This window comes from Leuresthes tenuis, unplaced genomic scaffold (assembly GCF_036924035.1).
Source record: "Leuresthes tenuis unplaced genomic scaffold, fLeuTen1.0.hap1 SCAF_3, whole genome shotgun sequence".
NCBI classification, from domain to species: Eukaryota; Metazoa; Chordata; class Actinopteri; order Atheriniformes; family Atherinopsidae; genus Leuresthes; species Leuresthes tenuis.
In genome coordinates, this window is record NW_027325357.1 from 8237214 (window position 1) to 8259597 (window position 22384).

At 38.7% G+C, this 22384-nt stretch overlaps 1 protein-coding gene across 2 annotated transcripts in view; it reads right to left on the reverse strand.

The window, feature by feature from the left end:
• magi3b (membrane associated guanylate kinase, WW and PDZ domain containing 3b) overlaps positions 1–22384 on the reverse strand; it is a 134444-nt gene that overhangs the window by 24314 nt on the left and 87746 nt on the right. For both annotated transcript variants that reach the window (XM_072381648.1, XM_072381649.1), the window contains exons 3-6: positions 12675–12794; positions 5051–5257; positions 2716–2875; positions 527–606 (exon numbers count right to left, since the gene is read on the reverse strand). In XM_072381648.1, coding sequence (XP_072237749.1) covers positions 527–606; positions 2716–2875; positions 5051–5257; positions 12675–12794 — 567 coding nt within the window. The remainder of the gene's footprint in view (positions 1–526; positions 607–2715; positions 2876–5050; positions 5258–12674; positions 12795–22384) is intronic.

Sequence of the window (22384 nt, forward strand, 5' to 3'; positions counted from 1 at the left end):
CTGATGTACATCATGCCCTGATGAACATATCAGGCAGAAGGAGAGAAAAGTGCTCTTAATGCAAGAGAGAGCTTTGGAGTTTCTTTTCAGAAGCAACACACCAAGTAGCTTTCTGTTGTGAAATTCCATTAAATTCAGGCTGAAAGGGTCCCACTCTTTCAGCTGTGGCCACTCCATGCTTCTGCCTGCACTTAAGCCCACATTATCATCCTGGGGATACAAAGGCGCATCTGGAATTCTTTTAAGTAGACTCTAGCTTGAGATTTCTAAGAAAATTAGGCCATGACACTGTGATGCTAACAATTACTTTTAGATGATGTGTCATTTTCAAAGACACATTGAAAACTCAGTATATCCTGGTTACATAATTGATAAATGAATAAGTGTGAATTGATGTACTTGATGTACGTGTTACGTAAAGCGTATAGCACAGAGGTATGGCCAAATGTAAATGGATGTCCAGTGGTTAATGGGATTAGTGTATGCTTGAGTAGACTAGAGCAGTTGAGTAATCTACAGCACATACCGCCATCCTCGCACTTCTCAGGGGGCTTTGCTTTCTTCGCCAAGCGGGGGTCCAACCACGTGGTTGTCTTGGTATTGTGACTGTAGAGCACAAAACAGCAGCCAGTAAATATCAACAATAAAAACCTGTGCCAGCAGGGAAACAGCATGAAGCACAAGTAGCAAACAAAAGGATGTACCGCAACGGATAAACAGCAACTGCATTCCCCTGTACATTATGCTCTTATGCACAAGGCTGATTTCAATTGAATTCATCAACAAAAGGTATGATCCACTCATTGCTGTTCCTCTGTCATTGTGTTTATGGTGAGGTGGCCTTTAGAGAAGGTGGAACAAAAACGAATGAATGTGAAAAATGACTTGTTCATCCTCAAATGTGTTAAATAACTGGAGTGTGTAATCAAAAAATCCAAATGATCTTCTGATATCTTCTGAGATAAGCGGATTAGAGCCAAATGTGAATCAAACAAACAGATTAATTCAACGGTTTGTGTACACACAAACATAACATGCACATTCATACAGGCATTTCTTCAGTTTTCAGAAGCAAGAAATGTGATGGATTGTATAAAAATCCTTTTACATTTTTAACACCAGTGTTGTTAGAGACAACAACTGAAACACTTGCAATACTGTGAGAAACACTACTGAAGCCTGGTGCTGTACTCATAAATATCTCAAGTTTTCTGTAAAGGAAGAACATGTAATGTATAGTGTATCTTAGTTATTTTTGTCTTATTGTTTGAACATGTTGAAACATTCAAACTGTTTGTGATTATCAAAGATATGGCTTCAGGACCATTAACCCATCGTTGTACACCAATGTTCGCTGTCAGATCTTCTTCATAAGTTATCAATTGTCCTAAATTTTAACTCATAATCCAATACACAGACTGCATCGCACCTGGTTACCGTTATTTTGTTTTTCTTATCTTTAAACCCACAAGTACATCATTTTATTAAAACTACAAAATATTTGATAAAACTTAATTCAACAAAATATATTAGCAATTTTCAGCTACAGATTAATAAATATTTGGAGTGCAATAGTAGTGACAGCAGCAGGGCATTATAGATGGCAAAATTAATTAAATTTTCATCCAGTGCTGTTTATATAACTCATTAATTCCAATCATTAATCCCCTGAAATTGTATATTTTGAAGTATTTTGAAGTTTTTGTCAGTGAATTCCTCACCTGGACTTAAAATGGCTTGATTGTGACGATACTCTTTTCCTCACTTTGTGCATTGGGATCTATGATAACCCAAACTCGCCCTGCTCCACAGAACAGCAGCGTCTATTGGCTAACAGTTTAGTCCCTCAGACCTGTGGAGTCTGATTTAACCACTAACCCCGTCTAACTCTTACTTGTAGCTTTAGTTAGCCTCTCATTTCACTGGTTCCTTACAGTTCATGCAAAACACTTGTAAGGCTACATCCTGCATGTTCTCAGGATTACCTCTTCCAATCACCTGTGTAACACATCATGTCTGAGTTTGCCGTTCTGAGACCAAGATGGTGTTTTGCAGATTCAAGCAGAGTTCCGGCCATGGCACTTATGGCTGACTTTGCTCATGACATGTCTTTAACACATAATAACTAGATTTTTAGAAGAGGTGGGTCGTTTTCCTTTTTAGTAACATGCTAATGTACTTTGGCTGTGCTCAAACATCCCTATGGATAGAAGATGTAGTATATGCCTTTAGGGGTTTTTGTTTGATGACAGAAAGAAAACCTAAAATCAATTTTAATTCTGTTGTCCCGGTCTATGTATGCGAAAAAGGATAGTAAAAATTTTTTGACAATTGAATACTGCGTAAATTACCATTTTTGAGTTGCTGTTTTAGGAGTCATAGAAAGCAGCTGAGAGCTAAATGTGTTTATTAATTCTGATTAACTATGATTGCACTGAAATGTGAAATATATTTGATCCTGTAGCCAATTACTGTTTCAGCAAAGATTTTCATTGAATTGCTTGTTTGAGTATGAAACCAATACTTCATTATTTTTAAATAGCCTATTTCACATTTAAACATATCAAATATGTCCGCTTTGCTCATTTGAACAGTTAAAACACCTATATAGCTCCATTTTACAAAGCATAAGCTATAAAAACACTCCTCATATTGGACAGGGATGTAAAATACACTTTTTTAATGACACTCATGATGAGCCCTGTTCTCACTTACTCTATGAAGTAGACCATGCCAGTCTCAGTGTAAGCCATCTCCCAGTTGAGGGGCAGTGGCTCCAGGCTGTCGTCGCGGGGAAGAGAGCTCCATGTACGGAAGTCCATTGTGCTGCTGGACTGAGTGTAGCTGGGTACTGCTTTCCTCCAGTCCTTGTGCTCTAAATGTAGAGGATGGACAGGTAAAACGGAGGGAAAATAGTAGAGACAGTTAAAGGTTAGCCCACAGGGACACCAAGGCCCTCCTCTTATCCTGTCTGCTGCAGGGGAATAGAGTGAGAACTGTGTCACTCACAAGATTTGCATGCACGTAAAAATGGAGAGTGTGTGAGTGTGTATGTGAGACAGAGAGAGATAGAGATAGAAAGAGTTCGCCAAAGGGCTATTTTGCATTTCCCTGAGCACACTGTGCTAGTGCTTTTGTCTACATGTGTGTGTATATTACCTGTGTGTTGCAATGATAGAGGTGGAGATTTGCACAGAAAGGGTCATTTAAGCCTGGACGGCATTTCTCTTTAAAAATACTTCACTGATGAACTTCAAATATATTCAACTGCATTTGTAGATGCTCCACTTTAATGGGTAACTGCTCTATAATGAAGATGAAACATACAACAAAGGCTATCCTAATTCACTTTGCACTCCATGCCTTCCCTCAGAAGATGGTCATAAAAGGATGAAACACAAATGCTTTTCATCTTTTCTTTTTTAGGTGGAACTGACCTAACAACAGAAAATAATGTCAAGAGAGATTCTGCACAGTGCAGGACAAACACAAAATATTTCTGGGAGATTTATTTTTAAAGAAATATTCCACCTGAATCTTATGTGTCTCATCATAATTACAAAGTTGGTTATCAGCAACATTTTTTTTATTTTTCCTCCCAGATCAAAAACACATTTTACCCAGAAAAAAAATGCACATAGCATTTTAAAAGATGCCTTATGTGCTCTAGTCCTGTATACACTACAGAACCAGCCTGAGGGCATAGTGGAGAAGAGCTGAGTTCATGAGGAAGGTTCAACGCAAGGTGAAGGCCCACTTGACGATAGGGCCGCAGTTGATAGGGAAAATCTAAGTAAAGATGGAGGAGGGTGCTACAACCAGCTACCGCTCACATTTTCCATTAACCTCTTTTTTTCAGTTGACCATAACTCTCTCCTTCTACGGCTGGTCTGAGACTGCTCTGACACAGCTTTGGGCTGTAGCAGAGCAGTCATTTGTGACTGGTTGTACTCCATAAAAAGAACTCCTGGATCATTTTGTGTTTGATTTCAATATGACAGAGTAGTTGTGTAAACAGACATTGAATTTCTGTGAATCCTTTGTGCAGCTGAGCAAGCAGTGTTTGAGCTGTGATCGTCAAAACGATGTTTCATCCCACAAAAAAGATTTTCAGCTTGGACTTGTCTCACTGTTAACCCAAATTCTCTTCCTAAAAACAGGTATGTTGCACAGCATGTAACCTATTTCTGTTAAAGGGGTGTTCTTCCTTGTAAGAATTGAGGTCAGATTTGCACTTTGGAGAGATAAGGAATTGTCCTGATTGATCTCATATTCGAGACTTTGCCAAGGTGACCTGTGCTATAGTATAGTCATCAGTAACAGTATCAGCATTTTCAAGTGTGGTTATTACATTTTAAATAGCTTAAAGGTTAAGCAAGTCTTTACAATTGTAATGATTTGGCACTGTAGGGAGTTTGGCTGTTATGTAAAAAGAAATATGTTTAAAAAAGAATAGCTTTGTCTGACTAACAGCCTAAAGAAAGTTATTCCAAAGAAGAAAAGCAATTTCTCACATTTAAGAAGCTGCTGAAACATTTGAATGGTTGTTGATATGTCAGTCTATATTTCTTTCGAGCCATTTCTGGACAGATAAAGCTGTTATAAGGTCACACAGCCTCTCTTCGTCTGCATGCCTCATATTACATGCTCACAAGCATTTTGTTTACGACAGCAATATGATTAATTGCATCATTCTCAATGATGCAATTAAGAAATAATCTAACAAAAAGTAACTTTAACAACATTTCAACTTCAACAAATAAATGTGAAGCAAAAGGAAAGAGTGTTTACAAAGAAGATCAGTCTGCTCAGGAGAATGATAATCAAAGATCACTTTACTCTTCTCTATGCAACAGACTGAGATGTCCTCAAATATCCAGTGGGCCTAACAAACTGTATGCAATCTGCACACAAGCAGAAATGTCCGTGGCTTACAAGAAAGACAGATAGTGATTTTGACTGTGCGTGGAAACTCCACAACTAAAGAACAAGCAGAGTATGCCAGAACCTGTTATAGAATATGACATGCTGAGTTTTGAAATTAACTGACCAGGCAATCCATTGACCAGTGGGGGCCTCTCATCATCATCCTCCTCCTCAGGTACGGCACTATCCTTCCTATCCATTTTACTGACTGAGGTGGTGCGTTTTCTGGGGACCTCACCACTGAAGTCTTCATCAAACAGCACCTGATCCACCAGGTCAGGTTGCACCAGGTTGGGCTCTGCAGGAGGCTTTGGGGTCCCATAGTAGTTGCCTTGCAGAAAAAAAGCAAATAAATTAAGAGAGGAATGAAAACATGAAAAATACTGAAGTCATTTTTTTGTCTAGCATCACCCAAATTTTCAAAGTCAAAGCTTCAAAGCCGAGCAGTTAGAAGTTTCCGAGGTCTCCTTCCCGTGCATGATTTTCCCGTCTCTTAACCTCTTGCTTTGTTTTATCTTGATGGCTGCACAACAGGCCTTTCATGACTCCTGTAGCATTGCAATCCCTTCACTTGGAAAATAGTAGCAACTAATTACACTGATCATTGAATACAGCAATTATTTATCTCTGAGCTTTTTTTAACCCCTGATTAAGAAAGACCCAGTGTTATGAATGATACATTTTTAATGGTATCTCAGCACTGTGAAAGAGTTCAAAACTTTGTTGAATTACTTTTTTTATTTAACTCATGGGGGGACTCTTCTATGTATGGCTGGTGAGCAGTTTAGAGGCAAAAAAAAGTAATTATTCCATCTCCACTAGGATTATAAATAATGTGCATTCTAATTTACATCTCCACCATTTGTTGTGATTATTCATTTTGCAAAATGTTGTTCCATCAGATGTGTTTACATAAAATTATGGATCAATTTTTTGGCAATCCATTTGCAAGGTCAAATATTTACTTGGTTCTTACAATAAGCGATCTCAGCTAAACCATGATATACGATTAGATTAATTAAAGAAGACAGAGAATTCCCATTGGGAAATGGAGATCTTGAGCAATTAAATTAGCTGCCATAAACTTGATCTTATTTTCATTTGGTCCCAGCTGTGAATGGGAAAATGGTATTATGAACCTTTGATGTATTTAAGTGTGAACATGTGGACATAACAAATGTTGTTCTGTAAGAGCAGGATAGATCTTTTTATAGCTTGGCATAAACAGGGAAAGCTGACAACAGCATAAAAAGCAGAAAGAACAGAGTGCTCTGAGGAAAACATCACAGTCATTCCAGCAGCTTTACAACACTTACAGTAGCACCACAACAGCTTTTTTGATAAGTGAGCCCATCTCGAGCCCAGCCTCATCTCTGCAGGCATGCCAAGAACAATAGACAGCAACTGGGTTAATGCTACTATTGCTGATCTCTCTTAAAGCAGCAGGAAGGTTGACGGGGAGAAGGTGGTTGAATGAAAGCCTGGCTCTCCCCTCTTGATGTGCGGCTATGTGTTTACTAAGTGACACTCATCCGCATTTGTCAAGGATGACTTCATTAACAGGGGTTGCATAAAGATAGCGGGGGGAGATTGGGTGTGCTGGCTAATCCCTGCCTGTCTTCTGCCACACGATGACATTCATCAGCCAGACGCTACCTCTGTGATTAATCACTTACAAACATGTCTCTTGGCCCCTGATAAATGTGTACTGCAGATACAGAGGTGTGTGAAAGCAGTGCGTCAGAGAAGATTTGTGGCACCATTTGCCATTATAAATGGTGGGTAGCCTCATAAGCTGATGAGCTGGGAAGCTTGTCCAATGTTACTTGTGATCCTAGTGTCACAGGGTTGATGAGCTAGGAAGAGTCAGCCTCCTCTTTCAAAGTATGTGCAAGCAATTTCATGGTGGTGGAATCAGCTGGTAATGAAAAATTCCTGTTGTCAAAGACACTATGTATAAGCTACACAAGGCAGGATGAAGAGAAGACAGTTACACGCTCACACGACCATCCGACTATGACCGAATGCTGCATTTACATTCAAATTGAATTTAATCTCCAATTCTATTTTCCTTCCTTGAAAGAAATCTGACTCATTAACACAACAGGGATTCCAAAACAACTGGTTTTAAGTGGATGTCAATTTGGCAAAATCTTATATTTCTTGGCAGCAGATTAAAGATCAGGGAAGAAAAAGAAAATTCTCAGAATTAAATTTTCCTGACAGCTATCCCTTCAGCATTGCACTGGACTATCCATTTTTTTTGTCCGGCGGCTCCGTTGTGCTTGAAGAGAGCGGCTCAACTTGGACCTCAGAGGGACTGAGATTTAGAAAGGACAGACATTGTGAGTGCCTGGTACCTTTAGCTTATGCTTCTCCTTGCCAGGCAACATGGGACTCGCTGGCTTCACATGAAGCATTAAGCGGGCCCTAAACCAACTATAGAGCAGCCTGGACCTGCAGAAATGTACTATGAATTGGTATGCAAGTGCGTGTCTGATAAACCTTTCTTGAGAGAAAATGAAGGATTAACAGGATCATTTATGACAGGGTCATTGATAAAGGAGTCCAAGAGAGTGGAAAATTATGTGGAAAACGACTTCAATACAATACTTTCAAAGTGGAGAGAAACCATTATGCAGGAACCATTAACATAATAAGCATTCAGGCAAGTCATTTGGGACTATTAGTGAGACCATTATGATTAGCTAAGAATCCCATTAGCTCAGCACCTTGAGCACAGCTCTCTTAGTGTACACTAATAAACTAAAGGTAATTCATGAGGTCATCAATGGAGAATTGAAACCCATGTGACCTATAAAAGAGGACAAATGACCTTGTTTATTTTCTTTTTTTCAAAGAAAAAGAAATAGGCTGCACTTCAAGCGCAACTAAATGGAGGAAATCCCATTACTTGCAGCTCCTCTTTAACTTTGCTGTGCTGCTGAGAGATCCCGACCACAGAAGCCATTCAGTACTTCTGCTGACTGGGTTTAAAAGGAAGTGACGAGTAGGAAGGCAGCCACTATCAGAATGTTTCCTCTCAGGGATAGTATACTGAAATCTTCCAACTTTTCAGTAGCTTAATCCACACATCTGCACACAGCCAAGTCAGTACTGCTTGCACTGCAACAGGGGTTTCCATCAGGAGGTGAGGAGCTCAGCATGCCATTTATAAACTCTCTATTATGTGCTCTTGCTCAGTTTGCTCTCCATTTCTCCATCTCTGCCCATAGTCAACCTTTCTATAAAGGTTTAAATCCCACCTGGCTTCAGCTCAAAACTGAAGTACAGCTCGTAGGCGATTTGGCAGCTTCTGATTTTGCGTACCTAGATGATATATTCCAACACAAGGAAAGATTTATTCTGTGGATGTGCAACTGTGTACTGTAACAGTGTGTGTCTGAAGTCATTCTTGTTCTGTATTAAAGGGCAGCGTTTTGGTGGGGCAATAACATTTTATGATGTGCTGGATAGCCCTGCGTTCGCACATAATGTCAGAATATGCACCTTAACTTTTCTGAACGCAAAAAAACCCCCAAAAAGTTGCAAGCTGTTCTGGACCTTAAAGGGGAAGTTAGTTTTTTTAAAAACCTGGACCTTATTTCTGCACCAGGCACACCTAAAAGCCTTAAATTTTCACAAAAAATGGCCATGCGCCATATAATCCGGTGTGCCTTATGTGTACACCGGATTTCAAAATCGGCACAGATACCGCCATTTTGAATTTACCGCGGGGAACACCGAGCATTCATCGGGGCATTAAGCCCCCTCCGCATCACTCACCGCTCTCCCTTTGCGCCACTCACTGCCACGTTCATTTTTGCCACGCCTCTTCGCTCTCCTACATTGGAAGAGAATGGCAATTGGCAACTTCTGTCGCTGGCTTTGCGTTCGATGTGAATCCAGGGTTAGGCAGATCCCAGCCATTCACTCTGAACGGGCTGAAGATTGTATGGAGCTCGTCCTTAGTGACTGAATCGCGTCATCATTAATGATTTTGCCCATGTCCCAGTGAGTGCCTGTTCTTCAGTCTGAGATGGGTGATGCAGACCGATGTGCAGTTTATAAGTTTATAAGTGTAAAAACGACCGAATGTTGTCCTTGACCGTCGGACTATTTCCCGCTGGCACAGGGACGTAATACATACACTACGTGTGCTGGCAGCGATAAACCAATCAGAGAACATTAGGTAATACGTACGCCTTATAATCAGGTGCTCCTTATGTATGGGTTAAGTACAGAAATGGACCCCATAATTGAGGGTGTGCTTTATAATCAGGTGAGCCTTATAGTGCACCTCTACACATTCGTCTACTGGGATGACTTCATTGACGTGCCGCTGCAGCACAGCTTATTTACTCTGTGCTCTGTGACAGTCGGCTAACTTCACACCGAGTTTGCTTCTAATAGTTTTGTGCAACTTGGCAGGATATTTATCAGATTTTGATGACATGGCCGACAATTTTGAGTATGATGGACCTACTTACCGGAGTGAATGAGCTGTGCTATAGCGGCACGCGACGATGAAGTATTCCCAGTAGATGAGTGTGTAGAAAACCCTCTATAAGCTCCCGATAGCCGCCAATAACAACAACACAACAGCTATGAGCTAATGAGCTAATTAATCATTCATCTTAAATTATTGGTGAAATAAAAACAGATAATACCTAATTTAGATGCTGTATTGTCTATCGCGCCATTCACTCACATTATATGGATATACACGGATCTCGAGCATTCTAAATATCTCCCGAAGGACGCCGACTTTCACCAAACTGTTATCAGTAAGCAGATGAACGTATTTTATGCCAGAAATAAGGTCCAGGTTTAAAAAAAGCGAACTTCCCCTTTAAAACATTGTTTCTCTGGAAGAGTATATGAATTTATCTTAAAATTACACACATTATAGGTAACACAAGATGTAGTATAAGAACAAGAGAATGTTGCAGTAACAGTCAATTTTATGCACCCAGAGTTTTCCATTCAAATTTAGGAAAATCCTTTCCCATTTCACAGCAGCCTGAATTTCCAGTAAAAAAAAAAAAAAGAATGAGCTTAAAGAGAGTAGGGAGATTATCATGTTATTGCCATAATCATTGTGCAATGTGAGAGAAATCCTCCATTCCAATCCCTTCATGACACAAATACTCTTTGACCGTCTGACTTTCGAAGACCTCTGAATGCAGGGCAGCTGCTTATGCTTTATTGTGGTATAAAACGTTAAAAAAGGTTAATGCTTAGCAATTCAGCTGTTTGCCAGGACGAAATATCTCTGGCTGTGTAAACTCCTTACTGGAAATACCATGACTATATGACTATTCTCTATTTGTAAAGAAAGGGGTAAGGGTTAGTTGGTGCTAACATGATTACCTTATAAAGGTGCTTTCAAATCAACATTTATAAACAGTTTGAGGGAGAAGAGAGGAAGTACTGCTCTCAAAGTTTATGGTTGGGATGCCTGTGATGAGCCAAATCTTAACAGCTGTGTCTGCGAGAGGAGAGAGGGAGGAAAAGAAGCAGGCTGATCTGTCCCATGAATAAAGCATGACTTGTAAGTAAGAACACAAGTTTGTCCTCCTGATGTGTGCCTGTGTAAGCAGCCGGTGGGATCAGGAGGTTGACTGGTTTACATAAGGTCACAGCGGGTGCTATAGCTGCTTACATATTCACAGACCACTCAGTGAATGTCAACTATTTAGTGGCAAAATTTGACTTAAACCCGCAAACACAGATAAGTCCAAACAAATCCTATGCACTGACAATTACTAAATGTGAGCTTGCATGGCACGCGTTAATGGACATCCTGTGCAAATATGTCCATGTGTGTTTCATACATGGATGAGCATTTCAGAGAGAAAAGCCTAAAAATCATTATTTATACATTGCTGGTGATGTAATGAAATTGGAACACTTCTAAAATATTGGTATCTTATTTTTCAGTGGTTTGGCTCTCAGATGGAAGCATCTAGAAGGGTTTAGAGAGTAATTACAAAGGCAACAAGTAGAATATGTTTAGAATTTTTTTGTTTCCTAAATTTGCATCTCTGTAGATGCAGTTGGTCACACTTATGCACTGCAGTCACATCATAGAAAATTCTTTTACAGCATTTAAAAGGTCTACTTATAAATAGATAGCTTAGATTGTTTATCAAAGACATGAAATGACTGATTAACATGTATCAAAGTTCTTCTTTGTACAATTAGGTCAAATTAGTGTTCCACCAGCACAGGATTTCCATCATTTAAACCAGTTCACCGCTGCTGCAGCCTGGGTTTCAGAGAGGCTGTGCAGTGATGTTGTTACTGGATTCGAGTGTGTGTGTGTGTATGTTGGGGTCATGACTGGTAGGAGAAAAAGAGAGAAAACAACTGAGAGAAAAAAAATTGTGAAAATTGTGTTTAATTTCCATCTGTGAATGTGAAGTTGTGACAGAGACAAACATAGACACAGAGAAAAGGAAATGCTCATCAGTGGTTGCAATATAATATGCTCTTTTCAATAAATTACAAAAAGTTGTGAAAATATTATATTTCTAAAATCCTTATTATTATGGATATGCATGGTTTCAGAGAGGCTGTGCAGTGATGTTGTTACTGGATTCGAGTGTGTGTGTGTATGTTGGGGTCATGACTGGTAGGACTGGTAGGACTGACTGTAACATCAGAAGCAGGAGCAGGAGCACTGATCCACCCAGAACAAGTTTCCCTGGCATAACTGGCAGTGTTACTTGCATTACTGTCCCTGTTGCCACATTAGGATATTTTAAACAGACCTACACACATTTAGGATTGACGTTTTTCCACCTTGAGTTATTAAAATATACCGTAAGCATTTGTTTCCGAAACTTTTATTGCCCTTACAGTAGCATCCGTCAACTGAAGTAACACTGCCACTGCACATTTCACAGCCTCTGATCTTCTTTGCCACAGACAGTGTAAGGATAGTTCTGCATCTGGTGTGTGTTGGAGCGAAGTACAGCTTTGAAGACACATGTCTCCCACTTTAAGCCTTTTGCTGGCTCTTGGAGGCAGTGTAAAGAATATTTGGAATTTCTGAAAATACAGGCACCTCTTATCTGTGTTTGTGTTATTGCTGGTGCTTTAGGTTTGCCCTTCTGCAGCAAAGACAAAAACAGCTTTGTGGTGGAGCAAGACTGTTAAGAATATCTTTGATTATAAGCGCAGTCATTGCATGTTCTTCTCATTGATTCTACATAGTTCTTTATTGTTTTTCATGCTTCCTCCTAGATCTTCCCAAATAATAGTCTCAATTTTATTTAACCTCCCAAATTAGTCACGTGTTAAGTTATTCAGTAAAAGAAAATACAAAAGAAAAAGAAAAAAAGTTAAATTACTAACTAAATTAATATTCTCCTCAGCTCATTAAAACTGGCTATTTCTGGTTCTAAAACTGGCAAATATGAGCTTTATTTTAATCCACACAGACAAAAAAAGTTACTCCCTTGTGCTGATTTCTACAGCATACTTCATCTCACAGTGGCCCATTCTGGGAGAAACAGAATAGTGGCATTTATCTCAAGGGCTTCCAACAAGTCTTTAATCATTTTTCACTGATCAATACATTTCATCCCGCTTGTCACATTTCACAAAGGCATGCAGTTAGTCATAATGACTGTGACTATTGAACTTACGCTCACTCTTATAGGCCGCTGTCAGTGTGAATCGTATACATAAATGCATACACCCCAAAAGTCTCACATTGTTAACACTTTGGAGGTACATACCATCATATGTCCCACTCTCCAGTAGAAGTCCACTCTCCTCCAATATCCTGAAGTCTCCAATGCTAATGAAGTTGTAGTCAACACCAGGCACCTCCCCGTCTCGAGGAAGACGTGTGGTGCCTGGAAAAATAATGGCAAAAGAGACACACTCAAAAAAGGTTTTTAGGACAATTGATCAACATCTGAATACATAGTTGTATGCCACTCCAGACATCTTGATTTGCAGATATTTAACACACATTACTTGGTTCTTGATTCCCTAGATGAAGAGGGGAAAAGTGTTTTTGTGATCTCTATCCATTCACAACTGCCATACATTTTTTGGAAGGGTGGATACTGAATGTCATTTTGTAATAAAAATCCTAAAAGATCTTGGTGCCATCTCATAAAATATAGATAAGTGACAAAAGCCTACAGAGCACCAAAAGACATAGCTTTTTCAATCCTTTATGATTAACTGCAGCCTCGGCTAACACATTATTACAGAGAACCTCTTGATGAATGTAGCAACAGCTTAAATCAGAAAACAGGAGACTAAATTATAGATGTGAATTATGATGGAAGTAATGAGTTGTGTAACATCCTGATATGATTTAGGTTCACTCAGTCCCTAGAAGGGCAACCTGAATGCAAATGACATGAGGACATTCTTATTGCAGTTGTTGCTCCTGTGGTGAAGCCACAATCTATTTTCAGTGTTAATGGAGAAATGTTTCTTCCAAGATGCAGGAGTCCACATTTGGACACTAGATGATTACATTAGCAAGAGGACCGTGTAAACCTTATTCTTTGAAAATTAAGCAAGAAAGTGCCAAAAATAGGTTCAAGTATTTGATGGGATGTCACTAAACTTGTAAAGTCAACACAATGATAACAATAACCACATCTGAACTTGAAGCTGGACTGAAGTGATTTATTTGTATGGTAGGCAGAAAAACACTCACAAAAATGAACCAATCGTCAATAATGTGACATTTGACAGAATGCCAATTACATAGATATCAACTGTTCTATTATGGCAAATACACATACATTCATTTGGAGGATCAGATAAAGGACAGTGGAGTGGGGGTAAGAGGGGGTTAGTAAGCAACCAGAACAGCTAACAGTCAATTCCAGTGTCTAAAATACCTATGGCAGTACCTGCAGAAGTGACCTCCACCATCAGCAAAGCAGTAGGCTGGGAAAATACATCATACCATATGAAACAAGTGATACAGTATAGGCTGTTGCTTGTTTTGTGCCTCAGTCTCAGATCGACACAGAATTTATGGTGCAGCTGAGTACTCTATATCACAGTCAGTACATTACACACACAGTTTATTCAAGCTACTATTAAAGTTTGACTTGGCTATATGATTGGACTATGCACTTTTGATTTATTGATCAAAGTATGCCCAACTGCAACTGTGTGAACTGTGTGAGAAAATGTTCAAAAAATGTTGCCCCTTCTAACTTTCTCTGTGGGAGAACATTGTACATGTTAGTATAGCTGAAATCACTGCACAAAGGTTGCATGCTATTCCTTATGTTTATTCTTTGTTGTCACTTGTTGCTGCTTTTCTGAATGGACCGGAACTGTGAGGTATGTGCTATGGTCAGTTTGAGTCCAGTTGAGCATATATGTGCAGGAATAATTTGACACAGGCTGCATTAACCGGATTTGTGAAATTTCGGTAAGACCCTAAAAACGTAACTACATGATACATACAGACACAACTGCAAATGGTGCATTTGGCATGTGTTTACACAGAATACTGCTTTGTTCAAATTTATTTTCCCTTTTACTTTCATCCTACCAAATGTTTTTTAAAGACCAACCACATTGCCTATAGCTGCTGCTATAGGAGGCGATGATATCACTGACATCATTGCCCTTGTCTCATCAAGACAGTGCTGCTTGCTTCATCTGACTTGTACCAAAAGCACTGACCCCACCTACAAACCTGAGATCCTAATTCCTGTATATCTAAATTTTGGCAATCTTATTTATTTTACAAAAAGCAGAACATTATCTAATTTTTCCTTACAGTTATGGATCAGTTTTTCGAGTTGAATTCAGTTGGAATTCTCATAGAAGTCAGCTGAATTTACCATAGCTGCAAAAGCAGACCTTGGTAACTTTGAGAAAAAGGTTCAGCTTGAAAATTTGAAAAAAAATAAGTTCCCCCTCCCTCTCTGCTGTGCTTCAGCTCCATCTCCAAAGCCCCTCTATATAGAGGATTTGTTCATGTACGCACAGGATAGTAATGAAAGCAACTGATGAAATAGCAGTGATCTACACCCATTAGAAACTCCTCCCAAAAGGACATCTTCATTTTTATTTCTACTCAGGCAAATTACATTAGAAGCATAAGGGATTTCTGAAGATCATTTTGCCTAAAAAGAGACAGTAAAAACAAACTTGATAAATATTTTTAGTCATGTTAATAAGAGCTGCTTTAAGGGCCTAGTCTTGTAGCTAATCTTTTCAAACAGAATGTCAGAGAAAACCAGAGCTCATGGAGAATCCCTGCATCAGCACAGGAGGAAGATTCACATAGGACAATACAAGGTTCAAACAGAAAAGATGCGTTTAGACTAAATATTCCGACACAAATCTTTGCATATGTTGGATTTATTAGATTTTAACAACAACATTTAGAAGCAGCAACTAACAGCAGCATTATTTTTTAATTATACAATAATGGTGTCACTGATTTGTTTGTTTACAGTATACACGTGTTGCTTTGAAATAACCCAAAATGGCATCCCAAGCCTTCTACCCCCAAAAACTTCACCATAGTAGTAATAGTCTGTTGCATCTCTGAATTTGATTGTTAACGTTTAAAGAGTCTTTACCAATTAACATTTAAAAAGACTCAAGATTCTGGTGGGTCATTGGCCTTTTACCTAGCTTTATGTTGCCGTTTCCTTCTATTTTTTTTAGTACTACATTTCTCCGTAATTAGACTGTAAAAGCTCATACAAAAAAGGCCTCCTTAATACCGCAGCTTGTGTTACCAAAAGCAGCTGACATTGCATCATGTTTGAGAATGCCAGCTTCTGCTGCTTCTCATTACCAACTTGTCTGCTGTTGGCACTGGCTTTGGTCGCTCAAAAATGTCCCCTGTAGCCCAATTACACAAGTTCCACTTTGTACCTGCCAACATGTCGCAGTGATATTTATCATAGCCTTCTATTGTGGATCAGTCACCAGCATTATAATGAGGGGACGCTGAGTTTCTGGAGAGAAAAAAATAAATTTCTGAGAGTAAACTCTAAAATATCTCATCTTTCTTTAATTTCTAGTTTGGAAATTTTGGAAACAAACAAACTTTTCCAGAATTGCAAAAATTTTAATAAGGGCAATGGGACTTCTTGGATCTAGAAGATGTTTCACTTTTAATCCAAAAGGCTTGAGTTCTACAGTAGTTGGTGGGGAGTATTGGCTTATAAACATTGAAGAGGCCGCTCACACTTGGCAGATCATTCCATTCACATGTGTCAATGAACCTCCTGACCAATGTGTGGGTTGTTTAAGTCATTCTCACCTGTAAGTTGTTGACCTGTCTGAATGAGCAAGTTTTAGTCACTGGATCCAAGGTGTGAATGGTTGTGAAACCGCCTTGGGAGGAGAGACAATGCTGCATTGTACGTGCCGGGAAGGTGATATCTAAAACCACCTCCTCTGTTCAAAGATAGTTGCTCCAGTTTAACATAGATGGCTTCCTTGACTCCTCACACCAACCATCTGTCTTCTCTGTCCAGAATGTGTGCATTATAAGCTGAGACTCTTCCCCAACTAGTTTAGAACTTCCATATGAGGGCCTCGAGATCCAAGAAGCCCAGTTGCCCTTATTCAAGCTCTTAGGATTATCATGACCTGGAGGACAGAAAATCTTCAGCAGCATATTTTCAAAATCGTCTTTCAAGAAAATAACAAACAAACAAGGAAACCAGTTGCACATTGAATAAGCTGCAGTGTTGCAGTACAATTGCCAGACAAGAGTGGATGTGGAGCAGATTAAATAAAGAAAATAATTCTTTTTGTTTTGGCATGCAAGTTATGCACTGAAGGTAGTGTAACTGGTTTATATATTGCTGGAAAAGAAGAAAATGTTATGATATACAACAGGACTAGTTTGACATTATGTAAATATGTTTCTTCTCTGTCCCTCTGAGATTTATACAGTCTCATGTCCGGACAGAAGATTTTTTACAGCAAGCAGCATGTTAGAACTAGCATAACAACTTGAAACAGGAGGAAGCCTAAAATGTCCAAGGGTGATAAATGTGATGAACCGCTATTAAGATATTTCATCTGGTTTGTTATCTGTTAAATGTGAACATGCTGGTTGATTGACAGGAAGAAATAATGAAGCTCTGAACAGAAAATATTTCAACCCATATTCCTCTGACACTGGTGCATAAATTTACTCAAATACTATATAGTTTTGATGTACTTTACTTAATTATATCCACTTTATTCTATGCTATAATTCCACTACACTGCATGTCGGGGGTACAGACTGTAGTTTATGATCCATTACATGCATTTGACAGCTTTAGTTATTGGTCATTTTTAAAATCAACATTTTATCCAATAGGTGCCATAACAAACTTTTAAGTAGGCTACAACACAATGTTAAAGATTAAATGAGAGGTTCTAAACTGTTTTGACTTCTGACATCAAACAAAACGTGATGTTTGGGTCATATTTCAGATGTCTCTGATTTACTGAAACTTCAACAGCTGTATGACTGAAATCCTCTTATCTTTTCAAATGGTTTCATGAAAAATATACAAATGATTAAAAATATTATATAAAAAAAATAGCATATAGAAAAATATTATAAAATGAAAAAAAGATCAGAAGAACAAAAACAAACTTCTTTGTCAGAATACTGCTTGGTGATGTGTTCGAATAAAAACATGTAAGTAGTTAAATCTAGCAGCACCTCTGGCGACAAAGAACATCACCCATCTTACACAATGATGCTACTGTATATCTGATAAGCTTCATATATCAATTGGGGAGACAAAACCAGTCATTTTACTTGAAAATTAAAACACAATTAGGCATAATTTTGCTATTAATATTTTCATAAATGTCAAGCTGTTCCTTTAACTTTACGACCATGTGCAGTGAATACAACCATTTGCTTACATAAGACTGTTTATACTGGTCTGAAGCAAATTATCACTTCAGAGGTTTCAGTGTTGGGACCTATTTTTTTGTAACTGTCTACAGTGAGAGGATGCCATTATGGGAACATCAGAGGTAGTCAGTCAGAAGGCAGGTCATAAATTTAACATGGACATTTTGTGCTCAGCTTTTGACAGTGCTTCAGAAAGTATCTAAGGGCTTTGATGGTGAAACAGTGGGAAAGAAAGCTTTTTTGGTATTCATCATTCACTTGCAAGACAATGAGGCAAGCTCTGTTAGGTGGCTTATTGCAAAGATGCCATACAACACAGATCAGATGTGAGGATGGCAGTTTGCTAGTTAACTAAAGAGGACCACTAGCACAGTGACACAAGCCAATTCTGCTAATCCTCTTGCTGTCTGTGTGTTTGTCACACACAATTTGGGTTTGTTCATATCAGGATAGGCTTTTTTAAGATCATCAGTGAACGCATTCAGTGTTATCTGCTGTGCAGTCATTTTGTGGTGATCACAAATATCAGTGCTAAATGAAGAGGAGCTGAAACTTGAAAAGTGAAAAACGTGAAAAGCTGTGGGGGAAATTAACTGCAGATCAGGAGATGGGGTGAGTTTTGAGAGTTGAAAAGAAGCAACATACAGGTCTTATCTTGTTGCTGCATTGCACCATGGTCCACTCCACTGCCACCAACTTCACACACACAGATGACTCTATGTCATTTTCAACACACAGTGTAGTCTTCAGCTTCAATTTCCAATGTCCACGGTAATCTGACAGAGGTGAACTTAACTCCTGCAAACCTGTAACTAAACATACTCTGCTGGTGATAACACTGTCGCTGGATTCCTAATTTGTTAATCAAAAAACGAGAGAGACTTGCCAGTACTTAATGTTGTCAAACTTTTACTGAAACCAAAATGAGAAGGTATCCCTGAAACCCCAAGTCAGAAAAAGTTGGGAAGGTCATTGCAGACAGTTCAAACCCATGTTATGGTTAGTCCCATCAACTTAATTGTATTTGTTATTATACAGACATTCCTGAATTGCATGCCTGCAGCACATTATAAATGTTTTGGGATGGTGAAGCTTTTACCAAGGCTTATGTCTTCATACCATGTGGAGAATATGGTTTTGGACTGCTTTGTTGAAAAATGCATGAATGTCCTCAGAAAAGATTGTAAGTCAGCATATGTTGCTCTATAATCTTATTGTACTTTCAGCATTAAGGCTGCCATCAGAAATGTAAATTTGCTTTGCCACAAGCACAGCTACAGCCCCATACCACCACAGAGCCTGACTTTTGGGCTAACAGTTTGGAAGGCCCTTTTCATCTTTGCTTCAGAACAGATGGAGTCCATTTCTTTCAAAAAAGATCTGAAATACTGACACCACAGATGCCTCCACAGATGCATCCAGACCAAGAGAAGTCAACTTACCCTCTAGACAAGGATAATATAGGGCTTATTTATGCAAAGTAAAGTTTTATATGGCATTTGTAAATGTAACCCTGTCGTGCTTGACAAATGTTTCCCACAGTAATGCTTTGTCCATGTGACTCCATCAGCTATTGATGAATGACAGTTATGGATGCAGTGCTGTCTCAGGGATTGAAGATTATGGGTGTCCAGCCAGATTTGCACTGTTGCCTTTTGCGCACTGAAATTCCTCCAGATTGCCTGAGTCCTTTTCATGATATTAAGAGCTGTGCAAGAGACCCTTTTCCCATCTTTATTCATCTCTAAAGCCTCACACTTTCATAGATAGCACTTTTGAATGAAATCATGATTTTAACTGTTGATTTCACCTGTTTGAAATAACTTTTTCTTGTTCTTTTAATAGCCTAATTACTAGCCCAAGAATTTTCCCCCATCCCAACTTTTTTTTGGAATGGATTGAAGGTATAAAATGGAACAATGTTTGTGCATTAACAAATTAAACTAAGTTGATGAGACAAAACATGAATTATCTTGGGTCTATAAAGAAAATAAAGTCTAAATAAGTGTAAGCATCTCTGTCATATTTTAAAATGTGCATTCTCTGTCTTGTTCCAACTTTTTCTGATTCAGGGTTGTCATCACTCCACTAGCCCTTAGACCTTTTTCACAAATGCACTGCAGCCCTGAAATGTTGAAGAAAACGGATGTATGTGTATGACAGATCTACCTTTGTGCTGAGTTTGTCCTTCACACAATAAGTGTAAAGTCAGCAAGTGTTTGAGTGAATAGAGCCGGCAATGGTTCAGGTTATTTAGTACAGGTGGGGGTGTTTTGGGGCCTTTGCTGCATGTCACCCCCCTCTCGCTACCTAGTTTCCTATCTTCTCCCCACTGTCAATAAAGGCCACCAGTGCCAACAAAACCTTTAAAAAAAAAAAAAAATGATGACAGGTGTGTGTGCCCACTGATGACACTTTGTACTCTTTTATGCTTACCTGTATACTGCTGTCCATTATAGTTGGTTTTGCAGAAATGCCCAAATAAGTGTAGTCTTCATATAAATGCATTAGTGCTCATAGTTATGTTTTTTCTTTCTTTTTTTATATAACTTCCACAAGAATTGTCAACAAAATGCTTATTGAAAACTGAAGCCTCAGGCTGAAGTTGAGAATGAGTTACTCACTGTAGTTGATGTAATTTTTGCCCACTTGCAGTATATACTCAAATAAATACTCAACTGATGCTCCTAAATTAATCATTTTTTTCATATTTATCATGTTATAAAAAAGACTTTTACCATTTTTTGGGAGCTCTATATACTCAATCTCTGGCCCACTTTAGTTCTGGATGAGGTGAAACACTCTTAATCCTCCTGACTTTGAACAAAAAATATGTTCTGAAGTATAAAATATATTAAACTGAAGCAGTTGAATCTTTGAAACTACATATCTCTGCAATCATTTTGTCTGTTTTAGCAGTTTATTAGTACTTAATCTATATATAAAACATGTAATTTTTTTCTGTTATTTAAATTACTCTGTAGGGGCGGAAAGCTAAAAACAAGAGGAGAAATACATTTCTGAAAATGGGAGGCATGGGGTAATTGAAACCAAATGGCAGCAAAAGTGAAACAGAGAAGCTGAATAATGATGAGACTGACGGAGGTACTGTCACTGTGAAAGCCCTGGTCTCTTGCTCATTAAAACAGAAACTCAAGCAGAGGATTAGAGAGTCAGACTCATGCAGCTATGATAAGAAGTGGTTAAAGGCTGCTACTATTGTACATGGCAAAAAAAATAGCTGTTTGAAGTGGCAGGCATAAGCACAGGTATATGTAAATAGTAGGAGTAAGTGCTAGCAGGACTGTGTTTAAATGAAAGAGGAGTTAAGAATGATGGGTAGCAACACTGTAAGAGAAAGCCCTCTTTAATCATGTTCCATCCATTCATGGTGGCTGACCCAAAACACTCCCATTGAAACTACACTCTGAAAAGAAAAAACTATAAAAATTCAAGTTGAACTCAAAAGTCCAGGACACACAGCTCAGAACATGACTCAAGAGGCATGTGAAAGGGACAAACAGGGACGGAGAGACAAAAGAAGGAGGTAAAGAAAAAGGAGGTGGGGAAGGGTTTGTGAGAAAAATACTTATTTTCAACACAAAAGAGGAGAGGAAATTAAATATACATGAAAGGTAAGCAACTTACTTCCTGAAAAATTTCACACTTGTACACTCAAGTCCCCAGAGAACAAAGCAGAGCAACTTCCAGCCTTGGGGGCGCAAGTGCAGAGATGTTGCTTGTTTGTGACAGTGCTGTGCTAAAAGTCTGTCATCGCCTCAGGAGGAGCTGCTCTGTGTGCAACTAAAACCTTGACTACACTCTGTTATGGCATTCCTCTGAGTAGAGTCAGTCTTTGGGAAGTCATAGGAATCATTTAGGCAAATATATTTGTGAAAATTGAAGATTCTTAATGACTACATTAAGGTGAAGTCTGCTGTTGCTGCAGCTTAACACTGAGCAACAGTGGTGTTTCAGAGAGGAGATTCAGTCATATAATATGTTCTAATCAGCCAAGCGTTTCTTCTGACAACCTTCTTTCTTTGTATTTTTCAATACCAGAAGACAGATGTGCTTTAATAAAAAAAAAATCCTTTGGTGAATAAAACTGGTATTTCTAAATTTAGCAGCATTTGCATCATTGAAAACAGCCTGCCTTTCTGCCACCCACAGAAACCTTAATCTGTGCATTAATTTGCACCTTTGCCACAGTACTAACAACTGTATCTCTAATATTGTTAATTTCCATGATTTCATTTGACTACAACATTAAAGTTTACAAAACCTTTTGATCGAGTAGAAAATGCTGGAGCGTCAGACTGAAAATGCTTTTTCTTTTCCTCAGCTCTTGGAAAGTGACATTTAACAATGCAATATTTCTGTCTCTGTCAAACAGCTATTTCTGCCTTTCTTACCTGCTCCAAACACAGTGATGTCATGAAACATTTCCGCTCTTTGCAATAATAATGGGCACAATTTCATGCAAGGCTTCTCCTGACTATTGGATCAACAGTTGCATTGCAATACTTAAAATTGATTTAAGGTATACTGCAATCAATAGACATTTCA